General features: G+C 46.1%; 1 protein-coding gene across 2 annotated transcripts in view; it reads right to left on the reverse strand.

The window, feature by feature from the left end:
• Window positions 1-2,360, reverse strand: part of Iqsec3 (IQ motif and Sec7 domain ArfGEF 3) — a 93,138-nt gene extending 90,778 nt beyond the window's left edge. For both annotated transcript variants that reach the window (XM_051155286.1, XM_051155287.1), the window contains exon 1: window positions 1,802-2,360. In XM_051155286.1, coding sequence (XP_051011243.1) covers window positions 1,802-2,322 — 521 coding nt within the window. In that variant the 5' untranslated portion in view covers window positions 2,323-2,360. The remainder of the gene's footprint in view (window positions 1-1,801) is intronic.
• Window positions 2,361-21,041: the final 18,681 nt, after the last annotated feature.

The raw sequence follows: 21,041 nt of genomic DNA on the forward strand, positions 1-21,041 counted from the left end.
GTCTTTATCCAAGAACGAGATCGGTCATCAACCTTTTTTGATCACAGCCTCCCAACGAGATGCAAAGATACCGAGGATGTAGGGGAAGGGAAGGAAGATGCCAGGTATTATGAGGAGAGAGTTCAGGGGAAGAATTCTAAACGCCAAGCCTCTGCGGCTGTCCCTAGGGAAATGGGTTGGAATTGTTCCTGTCTGTTGGGGGAAGAGGCCATATAAGATCTTGGAAGAACGTTGCCTCTAGCTGAGGTGTGGGTGTTGAGGAAAACCAGACTCTGCTTTTCGTGCCAGAAAAGAAAGACAACCATAAAACCGAATGACAAATAGGCCACGGAGGAAAATTTTTTCTCCGGGAAGTTGAAAAAGATGTGTTAGGTCTGTCAAGCTAGGTCATCCTAGATCTCCTGTGCTTCTGGCCAAATCTACTCTGTGATCAAACATGCCTGGTCAACCTTCTTAACTCTACATGGATGGGAGAGGAAAGTGAAGCAGGGGGCAAAGAAGAGGTGAGCTTTTAAACAAAATAGCCAGTCTTCACAAGCATCTTTCAGACACAAAGCACCTGTGAGATGGAGCAAGCATGAGGTGCTTGGCTCTCCTCTCTTACCCCTCCCTCTCCTTTGGCATCACATCATCAGTCAATGGAGACCAGGTACTGATTGCCACAGGGCTGTGCTTCCCTCACCTGTCTAATCAGGGAAGTAATACTGACAGGATCGCCAAGCTCTCCCAATACAGAGGAGAAAACATCCCAGCACGCTTCATCTCCTCCTCCCATGTTCCTATTCCACGGACCTCATGAGTGAAGAAAAACCTTCAGGCCCTAGACTCTGCCTAGGGAAAATTACTGTTTCTCCTGGAATCCAAGATGAGGTTTCCTAATAACCGAAGGGGAACAGGACTTGCCACAGTAGCTACAACAGACATTTATGGAGGCATTGCATTCAAGGAACTGTCTTCCAGCTGTCTCTATTCTCACGGTTCCATTCCCGTGACTGCCAACCACCCTGCACCCAGATAGGCTCCCAAGTCAGATGAGAGCTCCAGCCAGGTGAGTCCTCAAGCGCTAACGGAGACATCCAGGAAGGTTGTTTCTGTGTGTCCATTTGGCACTGCAGGGACTCAGCATAAAGATGCTCACTTGGGTCGGAAGGGAGAAAGCTTGCTCCCCAAGTGAGCCACTCCTGGCTCTGACTCCCACTGCATCAGATAAAGAGCCAGCTCCTTCCCCTGGGCAGCGCTGTTTCCCACCCTTCATCCTCCTGTATCCAGCTCCCCGGTCTGTTCACATCCCTCCTGCCCTTCAGCTTTATCCTCCCCGCTCTAATCCTTGATGCTGGCCCCTGGCCCCTATAAAGCCGTTAAATCTCCTGATCAAGCATGTCTTGGTGTCTCACTCTTTATTTAAGCAGTTGTACTATGGCAAACTCCCTTTCGATTTTTTCCTAGCTTAAATCCTTCAATAGTCCCCTGCTTTGGCTTATTATTATTTTTTTCTGTCCCCAACTTACTCCCAATCTTATCTCACTTAATTTCTGGAACTTATCAATATCCCCAACCAATGAAAGCCCATTCCCTCATTCTTTGTCCCAAAGATGGTTTAGGTACTTCCTTTTGCTCCAACCATCACAAACCCTGAAACATGGACCTCAACCCCTCATTTGTTGCACTCTCCTTGACACATTTTTACCCAAGGCATCTCGGCCCGCCTCACTTCACAGTACCCCAGTCTTCACTCTTACATGCTGGTTTCCCCTATCTGCTCACACCCACTTGCTTCTCCCACCGCCTAGTCCCTACTCACTCGGGTCTCCTGCTCAGGACGCCCTTGCCGAGGGCACCGGGGGATGTGTGCTGAAGCAGGGCTCCGGTGGCAGCACAACAACTCGAGGGGCGCTCCTTTTCTTTCTCCGCCCGGTGCTGGTGGGGTGACTGGGGAGCCTGAACCCGGCTGTTGGGGCCCGGCTGGTGCTGCGCCAGGAGCTGTCCGTGGTGCTGAAGTGGCGGCTCTGGCGTGGCCGGTATGAGCTGTCCGTGGTCCTGAAGCGGCTCCTGGGCCGCAGTGGTGGCCGGAGCCGGGGCTGCCGGAGCAAGCAGTGGGGCTGACGACGGCGGGGGGACAAGCCCGGGCGGAGGCTGGGCTTGCAGCAGCTGCTGGTGCTCCCACAGGCTGCGGTTCTCAGCGCTCAGCTCGTCTAGACGCCGCTCCAGCTCATCGATGCGCTGGCGCTGGGTGTGGATGAGGCTTTGCTGGTTCTGCACTATGGCCGTGAGCTCCTTGAGGTAGAGCACGGCGCGCACCGGGTTCTCCAGCAGGCTCTCCATGCCGCCCGCCGCCGCCTGCGCCCAGCCAGCGCCTCGGCGGGCGGCGGGGAGCTTGAGCGCGCAGGAGCCCAGCGGCCTAGGCGGTCGGCGGCCTCCCTCTCTCTCCCTCCCCTTCCCGCCGTCGCCCGCGCGTCACCGCCACACAGGCATTCGCACACGCACTGAGGGGCGGGTCCAGAGCCAGGTCCTACCTCCCACCTCTGGGCTCTGTGAGGATCTCTGCTTCCCGCGGGGGCGTGGAGAGGCGAGGATGGGGGGTAGCAGAGAAGAGCCCGTGTCCAGCAGGATACTACTCTATGAGAACCCAGGATGGAGATCAGTCCTACCAGCGAGGAAGGAAGAGCCAAGCCAAGCAGAACCTCTGGGAAAGTGCTGTGGGACTAAGAAGACAAAAAGGAAGCCCCTAGAGAAAGAGGGAGAATAAAGGGAGGCGGGCACAGAGGAAGAGAGAGATATAAGCACCCAGCTCTAAAAGGTCACAATCACGTCGGTTGTTTTCTTGTATCTAGCCATCTGAGGCCCAGGGTGGGAGTCGAGGGCGTTTTTAAAGACCTTCTGAGGAGGAGACACACCTGTCTCTTTCATGATCAACAATTCCTGGAACAGAAGTCCGTGTACAATCAAGAGACTCAAGAAAACACGCGTTTGTTGCCTAGTTCTGCTCAGGGGTGAGGGGTGGTAAATTAAGGCAGGAAGTCTGCTCATGCAGAATTTTCTCTGGAAATGAGATCTTTTGGCTCTTTGGGCCACTCTGAAAGGAACAGAAACTAAATAGAACAAGGCCTCTGAGGCTACTGCTTCCTGAACCTTCTGAAACAGCCGTTCAGTTTGACATCTAGGAGGTGCGTGCAATTAGTGAACCGGACTAGGAGAAGGTATGATAACAACCAAGATGGCTTTGTTGTCCTCTTGTACCTTATGAGCAGTGGACGAAAGACAAAAAATTAATTCTGAGATATGTAGTAAGACAGAGTTGTGACCAGAGTGTCGTAGGAGTCACCCATCTGGGGGGTCTGGGGATGCTTCTTGGAAGAATTAACAATTGAGGAGGGAAGGGTTTTCCTGGAAGCTCAGAGACATGAATCAACATGGAGTTATCTGTTCATTTCCACAGGCCTTGCATATTAAACACCCACTGAATATAGTATCATATTAGGTCACCCAGGAGGAAAATTAAGGCGGAAAGGCTGCTCGTGCAGGATTTTCTCTGGAAATGAGGTCTCAGGGCACTTGGAGCCATAATTCACATGCAACGATCTGTACTCATTCCGACTGCACAGTTCAGTGGATTTTGACAGTACCCACCAATCATTCGCCACCACAAACAAACCAGTTATATGTAATAAGCACCCCTCCGCTCTGCTCAACTTCTTGTACCCAGCCCCAGCTGAGGACTCATCTGCCTCCTCTCAGTACAGATTAGTTTTGCCTGTTGTGCAATTTAATATTAGTAAAGTTACAAAATGTACACTTGCTTGTGTCTGACGTGCTTGGGGTCCATCTACTCAGATACAAGGACCATTAATATTTTTTTTAATTTCAAAGTGATATCAACAGAAAGTATAGCATAGGCATTATTTCTGTCTATCTGTTGATGAACATTTTGGTTGTTTAGCACTTTTATTTTAAGAAGGAAAACTTTATTGAGTAACTGTGCAGGGGAAACGAGCTGCGTAGTAATAAGACCACTGCTGCCAGCAGTTGTTTGCTCTGACTGTATAGAATAAGCTGTTATCATTATTAAAGGCCAGGTGGGGACATTTTGATTGTTCTGCCAAGAGTAAAAATCTAGAATTGAAATTCTTGGATTGTTTGAAATACACATTTAACGTAGGGAGAAACTTCCTAATGATATTTTCACAGTGGCTGCCGTACTGTTCCCAGCAGCAGTTTGGAGGCCTCAGGGATTTCTTCTTCTTCTTCTTCTTCTTCTTCTTCTTCTTCTTCTTCTTCTTCTTCTTCTTCTTCTTCTTCTTCTTCTTCTTCTTCTTTTCTGGCTTTAGTTTCAGGCTGGTTTTATTTTCTTTCCATGCTTACAAATACAGCTCCTGGGTCCTTGGCTTGCATTTCCCAACAAGAAGTCCATGTCCGTTCTTATTCCCATTATGACTCAAATGAAGGGGAAAAAATAGACGCTGCGTGAGTGACGGGGAAGTGGAATTCACAGGCACGGTTTTGAAACAGCTGCTCCAAATATGTTTAAGGATTTAAAGACATATGTGAACACAATGAGGCAAGAAATGTGATTAAAAAAAAAACTAAATGGAATTTCTAAGGAGTTTTCACCCCTAGGAATGTAATATCGGAAATGAAATCTGTACTGGATGGGATTCCCAGCAGATACGTGTTGCAGAAGTTTTAAGCATCGGCGAGATCAAACGTAAAGTATCTAAACTGGGTAATGTTCTCAATAGGTCATTGGGTCTCTGGTGTCGTATTTTTTCAGTCTTTTTAATTTTCGGTGTTATAGTTTGAAGATTCGGCTGTATAAATTTCATCTATTTCTTTCTTTCTTTTCTTTTCTTTTTTTTTTTTTTAATGTTCTTCCAGTGTCTTTCTCTGCTATGCTTGTTTTCTCTGCTTTTGGGTTCTCCTTTTCCCGTCTCTTTATATATGTAGTAATTTTTACATTTTGATTGAGATTTCGCTAGGTCTACGTTTTGTTGTTTTCCTTTCGAGGGCATTGGCTGTCGTTCTAGCAGGTAGATAAGTTTCTTGAGGGGTCAGTTTGTTTTTGAGCTTTGATAGGTCAGGTCTAGGGTGATGACCACCCTGGAGCTGATCCGTCTTCTCCTACTAAGGGCTTATCACTGTGCCATATCCTGCAGTGTGTGTGGTCCTCAAGTGTTCAGTTCACAGCCCTCCAGTGCTCAGTGTGACCCCACTGTGCTCTCAGCTCTACAGAGTCCCATTGTGTGCATCTCAGGTGAGTAGTCATGAGAAAGATGGAACATTATGGGGACATGAAAGCAGAAAGGAGCCCCTCATTTAGGAACCTTGTTGAGACCTTTTGTCAACTGAGAATCAGCCTAGGATTACAACACAAGGAGTAATGTTTCATAAAGGTAAAGGCCTCTCTCTCTCTCTCTCTCTCTCTCTCTCTCTCTCTCTCTTTCATCAGATAAAACTGAAAATTTGTAGAAATCTTGTCAGATTCCCCCTTTGTACTTAAATGATATCGTCTAATCCTCTTGTGCAATCCCAATGACTCCTGATTCTCCCTTATCAGATTATAACCCCATCCAAGATACTTCTGGAGCCACCCTATAACTTCATGGATCAAAACAAGCAGCCCTTTGAGATGTAGCTTGAAAGCTACCAGCATGGAATATATGGTTAAATTTGAGACACTTAACTATTACTTCTGTAGTGGAAAACAACTATTTCATTTTAATGGTTACCCTAGATACGACAATAGAGTCATTGTATCTAGGGTAACCATTAGAATAAAGTACTTGTAGTTCACTACAGACTTTTAAAAATGCCCATGTTCACACTTGAGTGTGTCTTATTCTTTCTCCAGAGAAAATGCCTCTTTCTCTTAGCCATTGTGCTTAGAACCTGTGGTGAAAATGTCTTTTTAGTGAACTGTAACCTTCACTTAAGGAGTCTACGCCCATGCTCTCAGGTGTATCTTATTCTTTCTCTGAGCATCTTGCTTTTTTTTTTTTTTTTTCAATAAACTCCAGCTCTGCGTCATACTGGCTTGTCTTGGAGTTCTTTTCTGCATCTAAGCCAAGGCCAAGTTTACTGAGGTTGAGTTCTATGACAACTAACAACCTCCTGTGGCTGCTGTGAGTGGCATCATGGAGCTGTGTCTCCGTCCCTGTTGCTATTGACATTTGTCAGCAGATTCAAAAAGGACACTTGGATTCCTGGAGGTCCTTCTTTACCTACTGTCCTAGTTTGCTTTCTATTGGTGAGATAGACATCATGATCACAAGGAAAGGGTTGTGGAGGAAAGGGTTTAGTTTATCTTACAGTTACAGTGCATTATGAAAGGAAGTGAGGGCAGGAACTCAAGGCAGCAACCTGGAGGCAGGGAACGAAACAAAGGCCACACAGCAATACTGTTTACTGGCTTGCTCTCTATAGCTTGCTCTACCAGCTTTCTCATTTAACCCAGGACCATCTGGCCAGGAGTAGCACTGCCCACAGTGGGTTGGGTCCTCCCTCATCAATGATTAACCAGACAATGTCTCACAGGCCTGCGTACAGGCCAATCTAATGGAGGCATTTTCTCAACCGAGGTCCCCAGAAACTCAAATTTTTGTCAAGTTGACAAAACACTAGACTGCACACCTAGTTTTCTCTTCCCTTGTGCTTGGCAGTGGTACACTGCAGTGAGTTCAGCATATTGCCTCTCTACCCTGGACCTACCCATGCTGCCCTTTGTGCCCTCAGCCAAGAGAAACTCATATGTTCAGCTTTAGTTTCCTCCATCATTACAGCCTCAATGATTCTCCAAGCAGACAGTCAAGGTAGTCGGAGGACCACCTACTCTGTTTGGCTTTTTCAGAAACCATATATAGATGTGAGATGCTAGCCTGGAAACTGATTTTTAAACATATGTCCATACTAGAATATAGTGTTTTTCTAGTCGTCGATTGTGGGAACCAGGATGCAGGCGGGGGGGGGGGGGGGGGAGGGTGACGGAGGCGGAGTCATGAACCTGGGAAACAGACTCTGGAGAGTCTGTGCAGCAGATGGAGAATATTGCGCAGCAAGCAGCATTTTTATACAGTCTTTGGACCACTTGGGAATCAACACAAGCTCTGGGGTAGCCAACCATCCCACTGTCACTGTGGGGAGGTGCCAGGCCACCAACACCCAAGGGACTTTTTGTGAAGACAGTGGAGCAGCCACGGCCTTGTCTGAGTCCATCGAGGTTCTACCAGTTTTCAAGGATCCTCTATTTTGAGTCACACACATCAGAGGACATATTCAGGCTCTTTTCTAGATATTTGTGAGACGTGTAAGAACAGCCTCGTGAACTTGGGATCCCCATTTTAGGCCTTGCTGTGAATGCTGGCTCCTGGATATTCTGGCTCTTTCTTTCTCTCACTGACCTTCTTCCAGCTTCTCTTTTAGCACTGTAAAACATCTGACCTTTATTGTAATGATTCCAACCAAAATGTCCAACTGGTTTCAACCATATTGGACCACCTACTCTTTCCCAAAGTCAACCACACCTTCTATCTTTCTGGTGTTTTCTACTCTGTCTAAAGTGTTCTTTCTCACCTCAAGTGTCTACGTGTTCAAATCCTGTCAGATCAAGACTCTGCACCAAAGTCCCTCTGTCACGAGTAGCTTCCAATTTGTCTTCTTCCAGGAAATTTCCATATCAGCTTACTCTTGCTCTCCCTGGCAGTTGCTGCTCTCTCTGTTGCACAGTTAGCTGTGGACTTGTCTTCTCTTGTAAGACTGTAAGCTCCTATGAATGTTTCATGAACCTGGGTGCCTACTTATTAATCCATCCGGCCCCAAGTCCAAGGCTTTGGGCACAGCAAATATTCAAACAAAATGTTCAATAAAATTATGAGGTAAAGATATGGAAAAGACAAAGAACAACGAACAATTGGATTTGGTTGTGGGTAAGAATGCAGCTATATAAAATGGCACTCCAAGCCACGAGCTGGATGTCTCATTTACTAAAATAGCATTATAGGAACAGGAAAGTGTATTTAAGTGCTAGACTACTTGGTGTATCATGCAAGAGGACCTAGACCTGATCTCCAGGATGGCAAAATGAATAATAAAATAAGAAAAATAAAATGATAAACGTATTTTGGTAAATTGTATGTGCATATATATATATATATATATATATATATATATATATAATGTCTGTGCATAGTTATCACATATAATATAGTCACAGAAATATATACTTTATAGTATATTTTCTACGTATATATGTTATTGATGGTAAAATGTTTCAAAACCAAGAACTATGTGACTAGATAGGCCATAGATCCTAGGAAAGACCCCACCATTATTACTCTGCTAAATGGACATAGTGTTTAACCAGCTTCTAATGACTTAACGTTATCCCCATAGATCATTGCTTCTCTCAGTCCTTATCAGAGAAGCTTCTGTTTGCAGTAAATGGTGGTTAACTTGGAGACTCCACAACTGGCTAATGCGCAGAAAATCTCTAACTTCCTATGTCTCTACTGTGGTATTCCAAGCCCTAAATGGGACATTTACGTCACACTTCTTCCTCCCGAGGCTCAGGAATATTACAGAAGGAGGGCAGACAGTAAAACTGGGGGTGGCAGAGGAATCAAAGAAACAGCGTCTTGTGGATGCGGTAGGGCAGTTGGACACGAACTTACAGGGGTCTGACTGCATGCACATGATCCGTCAACTCTCAAGCCACACCAGTCCCAGCACAGAGACAGGGGACTGGCATGAAGTCTCATCCCTTGCTGAGGAGCAGTCGATAACTGTTGAGTGATGTAGAAATACTTTTCTCTGAGAATGTAGCTCCTTATAAGCTGACTGTGCTGCAGTGGGAGGCCACACATCCAAGAATGTTTGGGCACTGCAAATTGAATCTGATGCAAATTAAAGGTGGAGGGGAGGTCTGAGGGGAACACAAAATGTTGGCTAGGAAGGGGAGGGTGTGGAGCTGAGAGGGGTTGGGGTAGGGGTGAATATGAGATGTATACGATGCTAGGAGAACTAATTAAAAACTGAGATTGTAGAACAGGTCATTTCTAAGGTCCCTCTTAGCTGTGATACATACACGCTGTATTGTTAATGCTAATTGTCACCTTGATCAGATTTAGAATCAGCTAAGAGACATGCATGCGTGGCTGACAGTAAGATGTTTCAGATGCTGCTTGTGAGAGATGTTATCTCCATTATGTTGGCTAAGGTGGGAAGGACAGTCATGGATATGAGTAACGCCACTGCACAGACTGGGGTCCAGGACTGAACGAAAGAAGAAAGAAAACTGCCAAGCATTGCCATCCATTACTTTCGGCTTCCTGAATGTGGACCCGTGACAGCTGCCCCAAGTTCTGCCATTGTGACTTCCCGCTCTACTGAACTCTATCCTTGAACATAACCAAAATAAACTCTTCCTCCTTAAGTTGCTTCTGTCAGGGCATTTTATCCAAAAAACCTGAAAAGTAACAGATATGCATATTAAAAGTAATAATTCTGCAGTAACTTGATGGTAACGACTTAGATGGCCAAAGACTACATACCCTTTGGTCATTCTGGTCCAGAGTGAGTACCTAGCATTTGTCCATTCATATCTCTGTGGCCAGCACACCCACAGGTCACCATCTGAAGATAAATTCTCTCCCTGTAGCAAGAAGGTTCTGGGGCTCTCACCTGGATCTGTTCAGTTGTAGGCTAGAAGGTGCAGCTGTGGAAGGGAAAGTGGCAGCACCTGCTCCAGCTCAGAAGGTCTGATGGATTCCAGATATCTCGAATGGGTGGTCAGGGGCCATTTCTCTTAGGCCCCTGCCTCTGTGAAAACATCAGCTAATCCTTCTCTCCCTGAAACCCAGCCAGAACTTCTGGACCACACGGCTTTGTATGGGTTCTGTTGGCTGAGTTGAAATAAATGAGACTATCAGCTTTGGGGAAATAAAACAGGCAGCCTTTCCTGGTAGTGGTGACCCCTGCTTTTGTGGGCATTTGCTTCATTGGTAGTTAATGATAAGGCCATTGGCTCTAATCAGCACTTTTATTTCATCTCAAGGGTCAATAGACTTTGATTTTCTTGATGGTGAAATGGGCAGATGACTTGAGGTCACATAAACTTGTCAGGAGAATAAAGGAACCATGGGTGTCAAATGCCATCATATTCATTTGCTTCTCAATGGGCTGTAAGCAGGCCGTGGTCTGTTCCTACTTCTGTTTTTCAGAAGTGTTAAATGAGGCTCAGAAACAATTAATGGCTTTCTTTAGGTTTCACCACCAAAAGAGGCAACAAAAACAGAACACCCGGACCCCACTCTCCTATTCTTAGTCTCTGCTCCTCTTGCCTCACACCACATATTACGACACGTATATGGCATGTGCGGACAGGATTACAGCTGGGAGCCATCCCAAATCCCCTCTGTTGTTCAAAGCTTGGTCTCCAGTCTGTGGCACCATTGGGGAGTAGTGAAAGCTTTTAGAAATGGGGCCTCGGGGAAGAAAGCAGGCCGCTGGAGGCATGCCTATGAAAGAGGCATTAGAACTCTGGCCCTGCCTCTTCCTCCCTCTTATATTGGTGTGAAGCTTTTTGACCATGTGTTCCCACCATGATGTGCCAGACAGGGCCAGAGCCAACAGAGCCAACCAATCATGGGTAGAAACTTCTGAACCTTATGAAATACAGATTAAGAGTGGAACTTGCACTTGTCATCTCAGCACTCAGGAGGCTGAGGTAGGAGGATCCTAATGCAAAGCAAGCGAGCAAGCAAACAAACAAATAAACAAACCAATAAAACTTCTTTATGATCTGATTACCTTTGGTATTTATTATAACAATGGGAATCTAAAACAGAATCCCTGGAGAAGATAGCCAGTCCTCTAAAACTGCGTGTGGGATTAGCAACGCCACAAGTGTAAAACACTTGAAAGCACATCTAATGGAGTGTTTACTAGGTGGAGAGCAGTTTTACCACTGAGCGGTAATGCTGTCCTGATGGAAAACGATACAGGGTCTGTGAAAGTGGGTTTGAATTCCCACTTTCTTCCTTCCCAGCAATCTGTTCTCTCAGGCATGTACTTCTTTCATTCTTTACCCAAAGCCCATGGAATATCATCATCAAGCCCATTTTACAGGAAAGGGAAGAGAGGTAGAGGAAAATAGACTCACTGGAAACCAGAGAATAGCATAGCTCTGCTCTACCCTCCTTTCCTAGGCAGGGATTATCTCAGGCACAGCCTAGGGGGAGACGTTTCCTCAGCATCTCATGCAGCCAGTGCCAGCTGGAGGATGCATTTCACAGCATGGGCCTTGGAGGGAGTCTCCAGGCTACAAGGAAGCTCTGCTCATCCCTAATTGCCTGATTGATAGGCCGATGCACGCTTGCCTGGTTTCAGATCCATCTCGAGGCAGCCAGGCTCCTCTGGCTTGTGTAAAACACTCACCTTTCCTGCAAATGGTCATTTATTTCTTTGAGATTTTTTTAATTCCGAATTGGGTGGTAGAATGGAATCATGGAAAATGATACAGGTTCTGTGAAAGGCAGATGGGCTTGAGTTCTCACTCTCCTTCCCAGCAGCGTGACTTCTCTGAGCATCCTGTCAGAGGGCTGCTGGGAGCATGCAAACAGATGTGTGATGTACTCAGCTTTGCAGGGGTAGGATGATTTACTGTGATAGGAAGTCCGAGTTTGTCCTGTGGTTGTAGAATCTGGGGTTCACCCAGCCTAGCCTCTGGACACATCTGGAAATACGTTGGGATCCCCCTTGGTTCCCATCTGTGTCTGTTCTACATGAATGGGAACGTGGAAAACAAATGGTTTGGGAAATACATCCAGATCTAAACAGAACCTTCAGGCCAGCTAAAGGTAGGAATAGCCATTGCCCACTGTGTCCACGCCTTCTGCCCCAGCAGGTAGCCTGTATTGACTTTGCAGAATGCTGGAAGCCTCCAAGAAGAACACACAGAAAACACAGCAAGCCATGCAGTGGGATGGCATGGGAGGACTTTTCTACCCTTTCTAATGCTGAGCGTGGATGGGGAAATCTGTGGAGTGGCATTAAGTATGCTTGGGGGAAGCTTCCCAGCTGGTGCTACAAGTTGGACAGTGAACTCAAGTTAATTCTCAGACCTGACCTTTGACCCCATAACTATGTGTGCTGGAATCAAGACAGGCCTTCTCTTGACCTAAGACATTCCACTGTGGAGTCCAGTGTGTGGTGTACCACAGAACCTAGGAGGAAAAGCACAGGACGCTGCCTCTTTATTTATTTTTGATCATTTCATATATACAATGTATTGTGATTAGCCACGCCCATTACCCTTTCTTATCTTCCTCCCTCTCTTCCCAGACCCCTCCCTCTCCCCAACTAGTTCTGCTATTTCTATGGCTTCTTAAAAAACAGGCTGGGCTTAATTGTTGTTTATATGAGTTTGGGGGGAGGGGCTGGATCATGGTTAACTTACCAGTGGCTACGCTACTGAAGAAAATGACAGCTTCACCCTGCCAGGAGCTCCCCAGGATAGAGTGGGACTCATGAGCCTCTCCCCCGAACAGTGGTGAAATGTTGAAGGGCCCAATCTTGTGCAGGTCTTGTGCTGCTGTGTGTTCTTGATTGCAATGGTCCTGCCATAACCAGTGGGATGGATTTCATAGCACTTCTTCCTATCATCTGGTTATTGCATTTTTTCTGTTCTGTGATGTTCCCTGGGCCTCAGAGGTGCTGAGCATTCAACGATCCTCCTCCTTCTCTTCTTCTTCTTTTTCTTCTCTTTCTCTTTCTTCCCCTTCCTCCCCTACTTTTCTTCCCTCACTTTGACTAGATATAAGTCTCTGCATTATCTATCAACCATTGCTAAAAGGAGCTTCTCTGTCCCAAGCTGAGAGCAGTGATAGTCACCGGGTATAAACATCGATATTTAGGAAATGGTTTGACATCATGTCCATTTAGTAAAACAGCAGTACCAAGTTCCCCCCAAGTGACTTCTCTGGCCACATGCTTTTGTCTAAATTAAAAGTATCAGACATGTACACGTTCCCATGGAAAAGACCCCAAATCCAATCAGAGAGTGGTTGGTTACCCCTCAAACAGCCATGCTCTTATTGTACCAGTGGGAGCCTGGCAGGCCAGTATTATAGAATGCTTGGTCCGTGATGGGGTAAGGCTTTTCAGTGTTCTTTCCCCAGCAGCCTGTGTAGAACTTCCTTGCACTAAGAATGTTAACAGCAAGAAAGAAAGTTCCAGGTTGATTCCTGTGGCCTATGACCAAAGTGGGTGACGTCTTCAGCAGCAGGATCTCAGCTCAACTTCTGGTTGACAGTCAAGAGCAACGTCAGTAGTGTGTGTTGTTTTGGGAACTACTCAGGCCCACAACTCAAAGGAGTTAGTTTTCCCATACCCACCACTGAGATAAACAAAACATCACTTCTGGGAGCAGCATTATCCAGCCATGCTGGGTACCAAGAAACCACTTCCCCTTGCGTACCCTCCAGATGCAAGCAACCACTCAGCTTTCCTGTTTCCCTGGTTAGCAGACACTGTTCACAACTTCTTAGGGCAAAACCAAATGTTTGCCTTACACTGACTTTTTTTTTTTAAAACACACTGAGCTGTGGTCACCCTCCCATTTCTGTTCTCTGCCGGGCCCAGTTCATTCCTCTGAGGTGTCATCAGACCACCTCTCTAGCTCTGCCTTCTGAGAGGAAAAAAGGCATGAAGGAGCAGGGCAGGGAGAAGGAAGCCTGATTCCAGCCGCCTGAGAAGCCTCTCATGTCACATCTGTCTGCACAGAATCTGTGGGCTGCTGTGTTTGACAAGTTCTTCTAAAATATTCTCTTGTTCGGAGTGCTGCCTACACTTCTTCACCTCACCCACAGAAGCTACCCTGAGGGTGACCTAGGAAATGGGAAGCAGCCCCAGCACACACACCCCACATCCCCACCCCAGGGACTTCTCCACTTTCAATAGTAAAATCTAGTGGCTGACTACCTTCTTTTAAGGTTAATCATCGCTAGACAGACTTACATGGAACTCAGCTGGGAGGGTGGAGGGATACATAAACAGTGCGTGAACAAAATGGTCATACAGTTAAGTAAGTGTACAGACTACAAAGGTTCAGATCTCTTCTGGGCCACTTACTAGATGTTTGACCCAGGATAAGTCACTTAACCTGTTTCCTTATCTGAAAACATGCAGTTAAACACCATTCTGCAAGAACATTGTGACTGCTGTTTGGGCTGATACACACAAAGGGTGAAGGTTATCCCTACAGCAGTGAATGCTCTGTATGTGTGCCCTATGTCGCTATTCGCTAATAAATTCTTTCTACTGATGACTGAGGTTGAGGAGATTTTACCCTGCCCCAATCAGTTCAGGTCCTGAGATTCTGGCAGTTTTGAGGAACCACATTTTAGGACACTTACCTAGTCCATTTTTTTTTTTCATTTGACAAAGCAGAATATGAGGCCCAGAGTCTAGATATGACTTGACTAAGGTCACAGAGAGGCATGGCATTGTAAAGCCTACCTTGAAAAGAGAGGCCTTCTGACTAACGGCCCTTGTGACTCACAGAAGTCTTTCTGCACCTACAGAGCTATGGGCTGGGCATCACGGCCAGGTACAAGGAATTGGAGCATGCCCAGTAGCCTGCGGAACTGAAATGCTGCGCTCTGTCTTCACCAGAATGGATCCCAAAAGTTGTGCGCTGATGAGGTAGGATACCAGCTCTCTTCAGGAGAAGGGTGAAAGTGGACCAAAGAAGTGAGCTGAGACGCTTCATTCACACTTATGTCATGATATGAAGGGAAGAGGGGAATAATGAGAAGGGAAGCATAAGTAGGGAAAGGGATGGGGAAGTAGGGCAGAAGGGGAGGAGACGGGACAAGTCACACTAAAGATGTTTGGGAAAGCTATATGGAAACTTTATAGGCTCTATCTATCTATCTATCTATCAGTCATCATCTTTATGTAACATAGTTTAATTGGAGTTACCACACACACAGGAAACAGCGCTCTTCTCATATTGATAAACAAAAGCCCCAGTGCCGAGTGTAGGCTACCTCTCCTCAAATTGTTTATCAGGCATTGTGATAAAAACCTTAAGCAAAATCAGCATGGGAAGGAAAGGGTTTGCTCTATTTCACAGCTTGCAGTCCTTCATGAAGGGAAGTCAGAGCAGGAATTCAAGGCAGGAACTGAAGCGGAGGCCGTGGAAGAATGCTGCTTACTCGCTTGCTCCTCACAGCTCACTCAGCTTGTTTCTTTATATGACTTGGGACCACTTGCCCAGGCCCTCGCACATCAATCACTCATCAAGAAAATGCCACACAGAAATGCCTACGGTTGAGGTTCCCTATTCCCAGATGACCCCAGCTTGTGTAAAGTTGACCAAAAAGTAACCAGAACAACCCCTCAAACAATACAATGTATTGCCATTGCTGTTAGTCATCAGCCAGAAATTGCTGGTAAGACCCTACTGCTGAAGACACCATACATCTTCATTATAGGATATGGAAAAATCAAGTTGGTATTGACCAGGATGCCTTCTTCTGCTGGCTAGCTTTCATAGTTCCAGAGACGCTATGTAGGATACTGGAGGGGAAAGTCATCAATAGTCTTACCCTGCTGTAAGCCCTGTGAACTACAATAGTGACAACATATGCCTATGGGTATAATAGTGGCACAAGTGTTACGGGGGTAACTACTACTTTCCAACTGAAACTAAGGCTTCCTTGAAAGGAGGAAACATATGCCTGAAATGATAAATCTGGCCATGAACCCATGATGGGAAGCTTACAAGCTTCAGGGGTGAAGCTACTTATTATTCTGCTCAATAGATGCAGTATCAAATTCTCTCCAAAATGAGTGTCTATACCTTTAGATTAATGCATCTCCCAGACCCTATGAGAGAGGTCTTTTTGTGTGGTGGATGGTGACTAAGGAAGAAACTCCTAACTGGTCAAAATGCAGACAGTGTCAGTAGAATATTCGGGGACAAATGGAGCATCTACATCACATCTCCCATGAAGGCTCAGGCTCGTTACGGAAGGAGGGAAGACTGTAAGATCCAGAAGCCATGGAAGATCTGTGTGAAAATATGCATTCTGGACAAGGTAGGACTGCTGCGCTCATGAATTCATAACAGCTATGGTTGCCTGCCTAAGAACTGAACAGCACTGAGCTGGTAAGCATTCTAACAGGAAGGGGCAGGAGTTCATATTCTCCGCCCCCGAGGACCTGTTGACAGTTGATGGCTTCTGGGGAGAGGAGAGTCAATTATCCTTACAAGTGTGGTCCTTTGCTAGGTCTGCCATACCCCAGTGATGATCACAGGGGAATGTGGATAACACACACTGAACTCAACGAATTACTTATAAAAATGGAGGGAGGGGAGAATACAAAGTCGGGATCTGGGAGGAGTTATCCGTGAGGAGTAGGGATGGGTCTGATCAAAACACTATGAAATTCTCAAAGAATTGATAAAAAAAATATTTTTAGACATTCAGGCTACATCGATTATACGAGGTGAAGTATGGTGATAGATTGACTCACTAGTTTCTCCACCCCTGTATGCTCTCACTCCTGCTCTGGAATATTTAAGGAAGTGTCTCAGCCCAGGATACACAATCCAGGCAAGGGTACTCTGCAAAGTGTATGTAGCATCTCCAAGGTGACAGAGGAGGCCTTTAGTGTGTATCAAAACTAAGTGAGCTTGTTGGGCTTTAGTGCCACACGCCTGTGATCCCAGCACTCAAGAGAATAATGAGTTTGAAACCAGCCTGGGCTACATAGTGAGACCGTGGCTCAAAAAAACAAATGAGCAAAACAAAGCCAGAACCTCTTAGTGGACTGCTTACCTTACCTGGCACTGCAACCTTTCATTCATGTAGCACATGCTTGTTGAGTGTCTACTGTATGCCACAGCCACTCTCATAGGGTAGTCCGTGTGGGTCTACAGAGTCTTGCACTCAGAGGCTCTCTGACCTTGATGCGTACCCTGCTGTCACCACCTTGGAAATACTGATCCTGGTGGGACAATGGGGTGTGTCCTCGGACAGAGGAGACCCAGATAACGTGAGTGAGCACCTTCCTCACCACTCACACACAGCCTTTTCAGGGCATCACGAGGACAGGATTCGGGGTGCTCACAAAGAAAGGAGTTTGAGAAGACTCATTTTAAGCGCAAAGTAAGATCACTAGGCCTATGGCTAATTGAGTGGGGACTCTGACAACTCTGGGGCCACATGTTCCACACAAAGCAAAATGATTTTCACTTAAAAAGAAGACAGTGGCCTTTGAAGAAATGTGATACACACACACACACACACACACACACACATACATACACACACATATAAGTATGTATGTACTTGAGACACTTCTTTTATTAAGCAACTATTTCACCTGAGATAGAACAAGAGAAAACGCTCTTTGATAGAATTACTGCCCTTTTTTCCCTTAATTAACTAACCATCTTCACAGAAGCACTTCTTGCCATGTAACACCCATTAGCCTCCATTGCATTTTGTAGCTCAGGCTGGCCTGGAACTTGCAACGTGGTGCAGGCTGGCTTTGAACTCACAATCCTGTTTTTGCCTCCTAAGCACTGTGATTGCAGGGTGTGCCACCACACCCAGCTACACCCTGGCTTCTTATGCTTCATTAAAAGTGTGTTTTATAATTCGAAGACTGCAGCTTCTTTGCATTAAGTGCATGGGCACAGTTTTCCCAGGCATTCAGCTGGTCATTCACATTTTAGTAACAATTTTAAATTAATATATACACACTCTAAAATATAATTCTAGTTGTATGAATCTCCTGCTGATGTTTCAAAATGTCTGAGATTTGGGGGCAGGAAGGATGGCTCAGTGGTTAAGACCTCAGTCCCAAGAGCACCACAAGCTGGAGATCAAGGCTTCGACGCATGGGCCCTTGGGAGAGTTTAGATCCAAACTAGCACAGATGTACACTTAGACTCTGGGGGAGTGGAGACATGGCCTCCACGTGCTGTGGGGAACAGAGATTTCACGGGGCTTGCTGTATTGTTGTAGTTGCCTTGCTGCCGTGCTCCGGAAGTGAGCCAGCCATGCCTCCAGGCGCGTCTTTGCTAAAATGACGAGACTATCCGTAAAGCAGCATGAGGAGGCCTATGGTTCCTTGCCTGTTATCCCTTCTTTCCTCCCTGGTAACCCAGAGGTGAAAGTGTGGGTGGAATGTGTGAGCATCTGGGAATGAGAGAAAAAAACCACAAACAACACAGCCAGTTTAGCTTTGGGCGGTGTCTCCACTGTTCTGGAAGAATGAGATGTGTGTACATGTGCTAGCTATGGAATGTGAATTCTGTGTTTTAGGTGGTTCCACATGAGTCAGAGGCTTCTGCTTCTAATAACAACTTGTAATACATATCATTAAAATGACCAGGAAAATAAAAATACTATCACAAGAATGGAGAGAAGGCAGGGAGAGAGAGGGAGGGAGGGAGGGAGGGAGGGAGGGAGGCGGAGAGAAAAAGATGGCACGCAGAAGACTGAACATTTTAGACCCATTGATGCCCCTTTCCCTCAGTCTTCAGACAATAGACTTATTTCATCTTCACTGTGCCCCACAGGCTAGATATCTATCTAGGGTGTTAGGTATTCAGGTCATGTGGTACAAAAATCAGCCCCTTTCCTCCTGGAGCTTGGCATAGTGACAGAAATATAATTGAGTACTCCCAGTGCATATAATATGATAAGAATTATACAAGAATAGGCCTCTCTAATGGTAAAACCTAATCTACTGTCAGGATCAGGGAAGACTTTCCTGAAGAAGCGACGTCTCAAGTGAGATGTGAAGAGTAACATGGGGATACTGAGGTTAGGAGAAGGGAACGAATGTTCCAGGCAGAGGGTACGGCATGTGCCAACGCACTGGGGCAAGCACAAGCCTGGAGTTACAGCTAAGAGGAAGTCATCTCGCTGGAGCAGTCACTAGTGTTATAAACATTAGCAATTAACCCTTACCCTGAAAGTTACTGGAAGCCAGTGCAATCTTAAACAGAAGAGTAATGTGACCAACCCTGTGCTTGGAGGAGCTCTGACTCTGTCCCATATACAACACGCTGACGGGGAGAAGACAAGTCAGAATGGAGGTGCCTGTGACAATTCATTCCAAGTGTGACAGTGGCTTTGGTGATGGCAGGAACAGGGAGTCACATGGGGAGAGAAATGGATTGGACAGGGCAGGGAGGCCGGGGAAGGATCGGAAAGCATGCTTGGGTGTCTGGTCTGTGGCTCTGTGTGGAGACAGAGGTTGTCACTTTGTGTGTGTCAGTGATGGAAGCTAAGTTCCCATGACAGCCCAGAGATTGAGGGGAGATTATGAGTTTACCTTCCTCTTTAGGTGGGGTCCCTTTGAGACATTTAAGTAGAGGTAGTAAGAACACCATTGATGTGTTTGTCCAGAATGCAGAATCAAGGATTGGACAGAGGAAATAAAGTTGCTAATAAAAACCATAGCCATGCAAATGGATTAAATGGGCTCTTCACAGAATAGACTATCAAAATGGCCAATAAGCATGTAAGTGCTCAACTTCATTTGCCAGTAGAGGAATGCAAATTAAAGCCACAATGAGATTCCATTTCACACTAGAACGGATAACATTTGAGAGGACTGTCACTAAATGTTGGCTGGCATGCAGGACTCACACAGCTCTCACTGGTTCCTGATGGGCAGGTAAGGTTGTACAAGCATTTTGGAAAACAGGCAGACAGGTTTTGCAGAAGTTAAACATCCTTGCCACACAGTCTAGCGGTGCACTCTTAGATAATCATCCAAGAAAAACAAAAGCACCCCCCCCCATAAAAGACCCGTGGCATAATATACACTGCAAATGTCCTTATTATAACTTCCAAATGGGAACAAGAGGAATGTAGCTCAATTGTGGAGAGGATCACTAATTCTGGCATGTTCATGCAGCAAAATACCATTCTCCAGCAGGCGCTGGTCACAAGAATACCATTAGTGTGTTTGTGGGTTAAAAAATGTCAGGTTGTAGAGTACCAGCTTGACATCATGACTATAGCAATCCTGCCTGTGACTGTCATTTTGCCCTTCTGGTGACCCTGGCACATATCCAAACCTCACAGGACAAATACAGTTAAGGTCGTCATCTGGGTGCAGTTTGCCAGAGATTGGTGGCTCATTTCTTAGCTGATGTCATGAGTGCTTATGGTTTGGAGAATGGCCAGGTACCCTCTTGTAGACCCCATCTCACTGTGGTCCACTTCAGAGCATGAGTTTCCTCCTGTCTTGGGTGTGCACTTCCATCTGCCTGCTGTTCCTTTGATCCACCCTCAGTCTCCAGTTCTTATGCTGTACGCCTGGTCTGGTCTGACTATGACTGAGGTTGGATCATGTTCTAGAACAGGCAAAGCTAATACCCAGAGATAGAGATTGCCGGGGCAGAGATGGGAGTGGGGTGGTTTCAAAAGATTGTATGGGTTTGAATCCTGAGAAGTAATTGGGGCTGCCCTGTACCTTGGTGGGACATAGACAAGGCTAGAAGTACTTGTCAAAACTCAGCAGAACTGCACATGAAAATGTGTGGATTTCCTCAGTGGTAAATTATATCTTAAGAAAATATTTTTAGGAGATTTGTTAAGTGACAAGGAAAGAGAACTTGAGGCTGTTAATCTTACCAGCAGATGCAAGATACTGTTATTATCTGATATATGTTACCTGTGAGAAGAACAGGGTCCAGAGACGGGAAATGTCTTCCTCAGGGTATCAGAGACACTGAGCACAGCCGAGGCTGGAACTCAAAACCTTCTGCTCACGAGGCGATACTATTTTGAAGTCCTTCCTATCAATCAGGCCTAACCTGTGGCTGGACACAGTACCCAAGCAGGTGACTTTGTAGGTTGGGCCTCGGTCTGACCAACTCTGTGCTGAGTTCTGTGTATGAAGACAAGGCTCTCTGCCCTCTCAGACACACAGGTGCTCTGATGGCAGAGTGTGAGGACCACGGTGCCAATGGTTTTGTTCTGAGCAAGCCACACCCTTTTGTTTTTGTTGTCCACACC

This window comes from Acomys russatus, chromosome 13 (genome assembly GCF_903995435.1).
Source record: "Acomys russatus chromosome 13, mAcoRus1.1, whole genome shotgun sequence".
NCBI classification, from domain to species: Eukaryota; Metazoa; Chordata; class Mammalia; order Rodentia; family Muridae; genus Acomys; species Acomys russatus.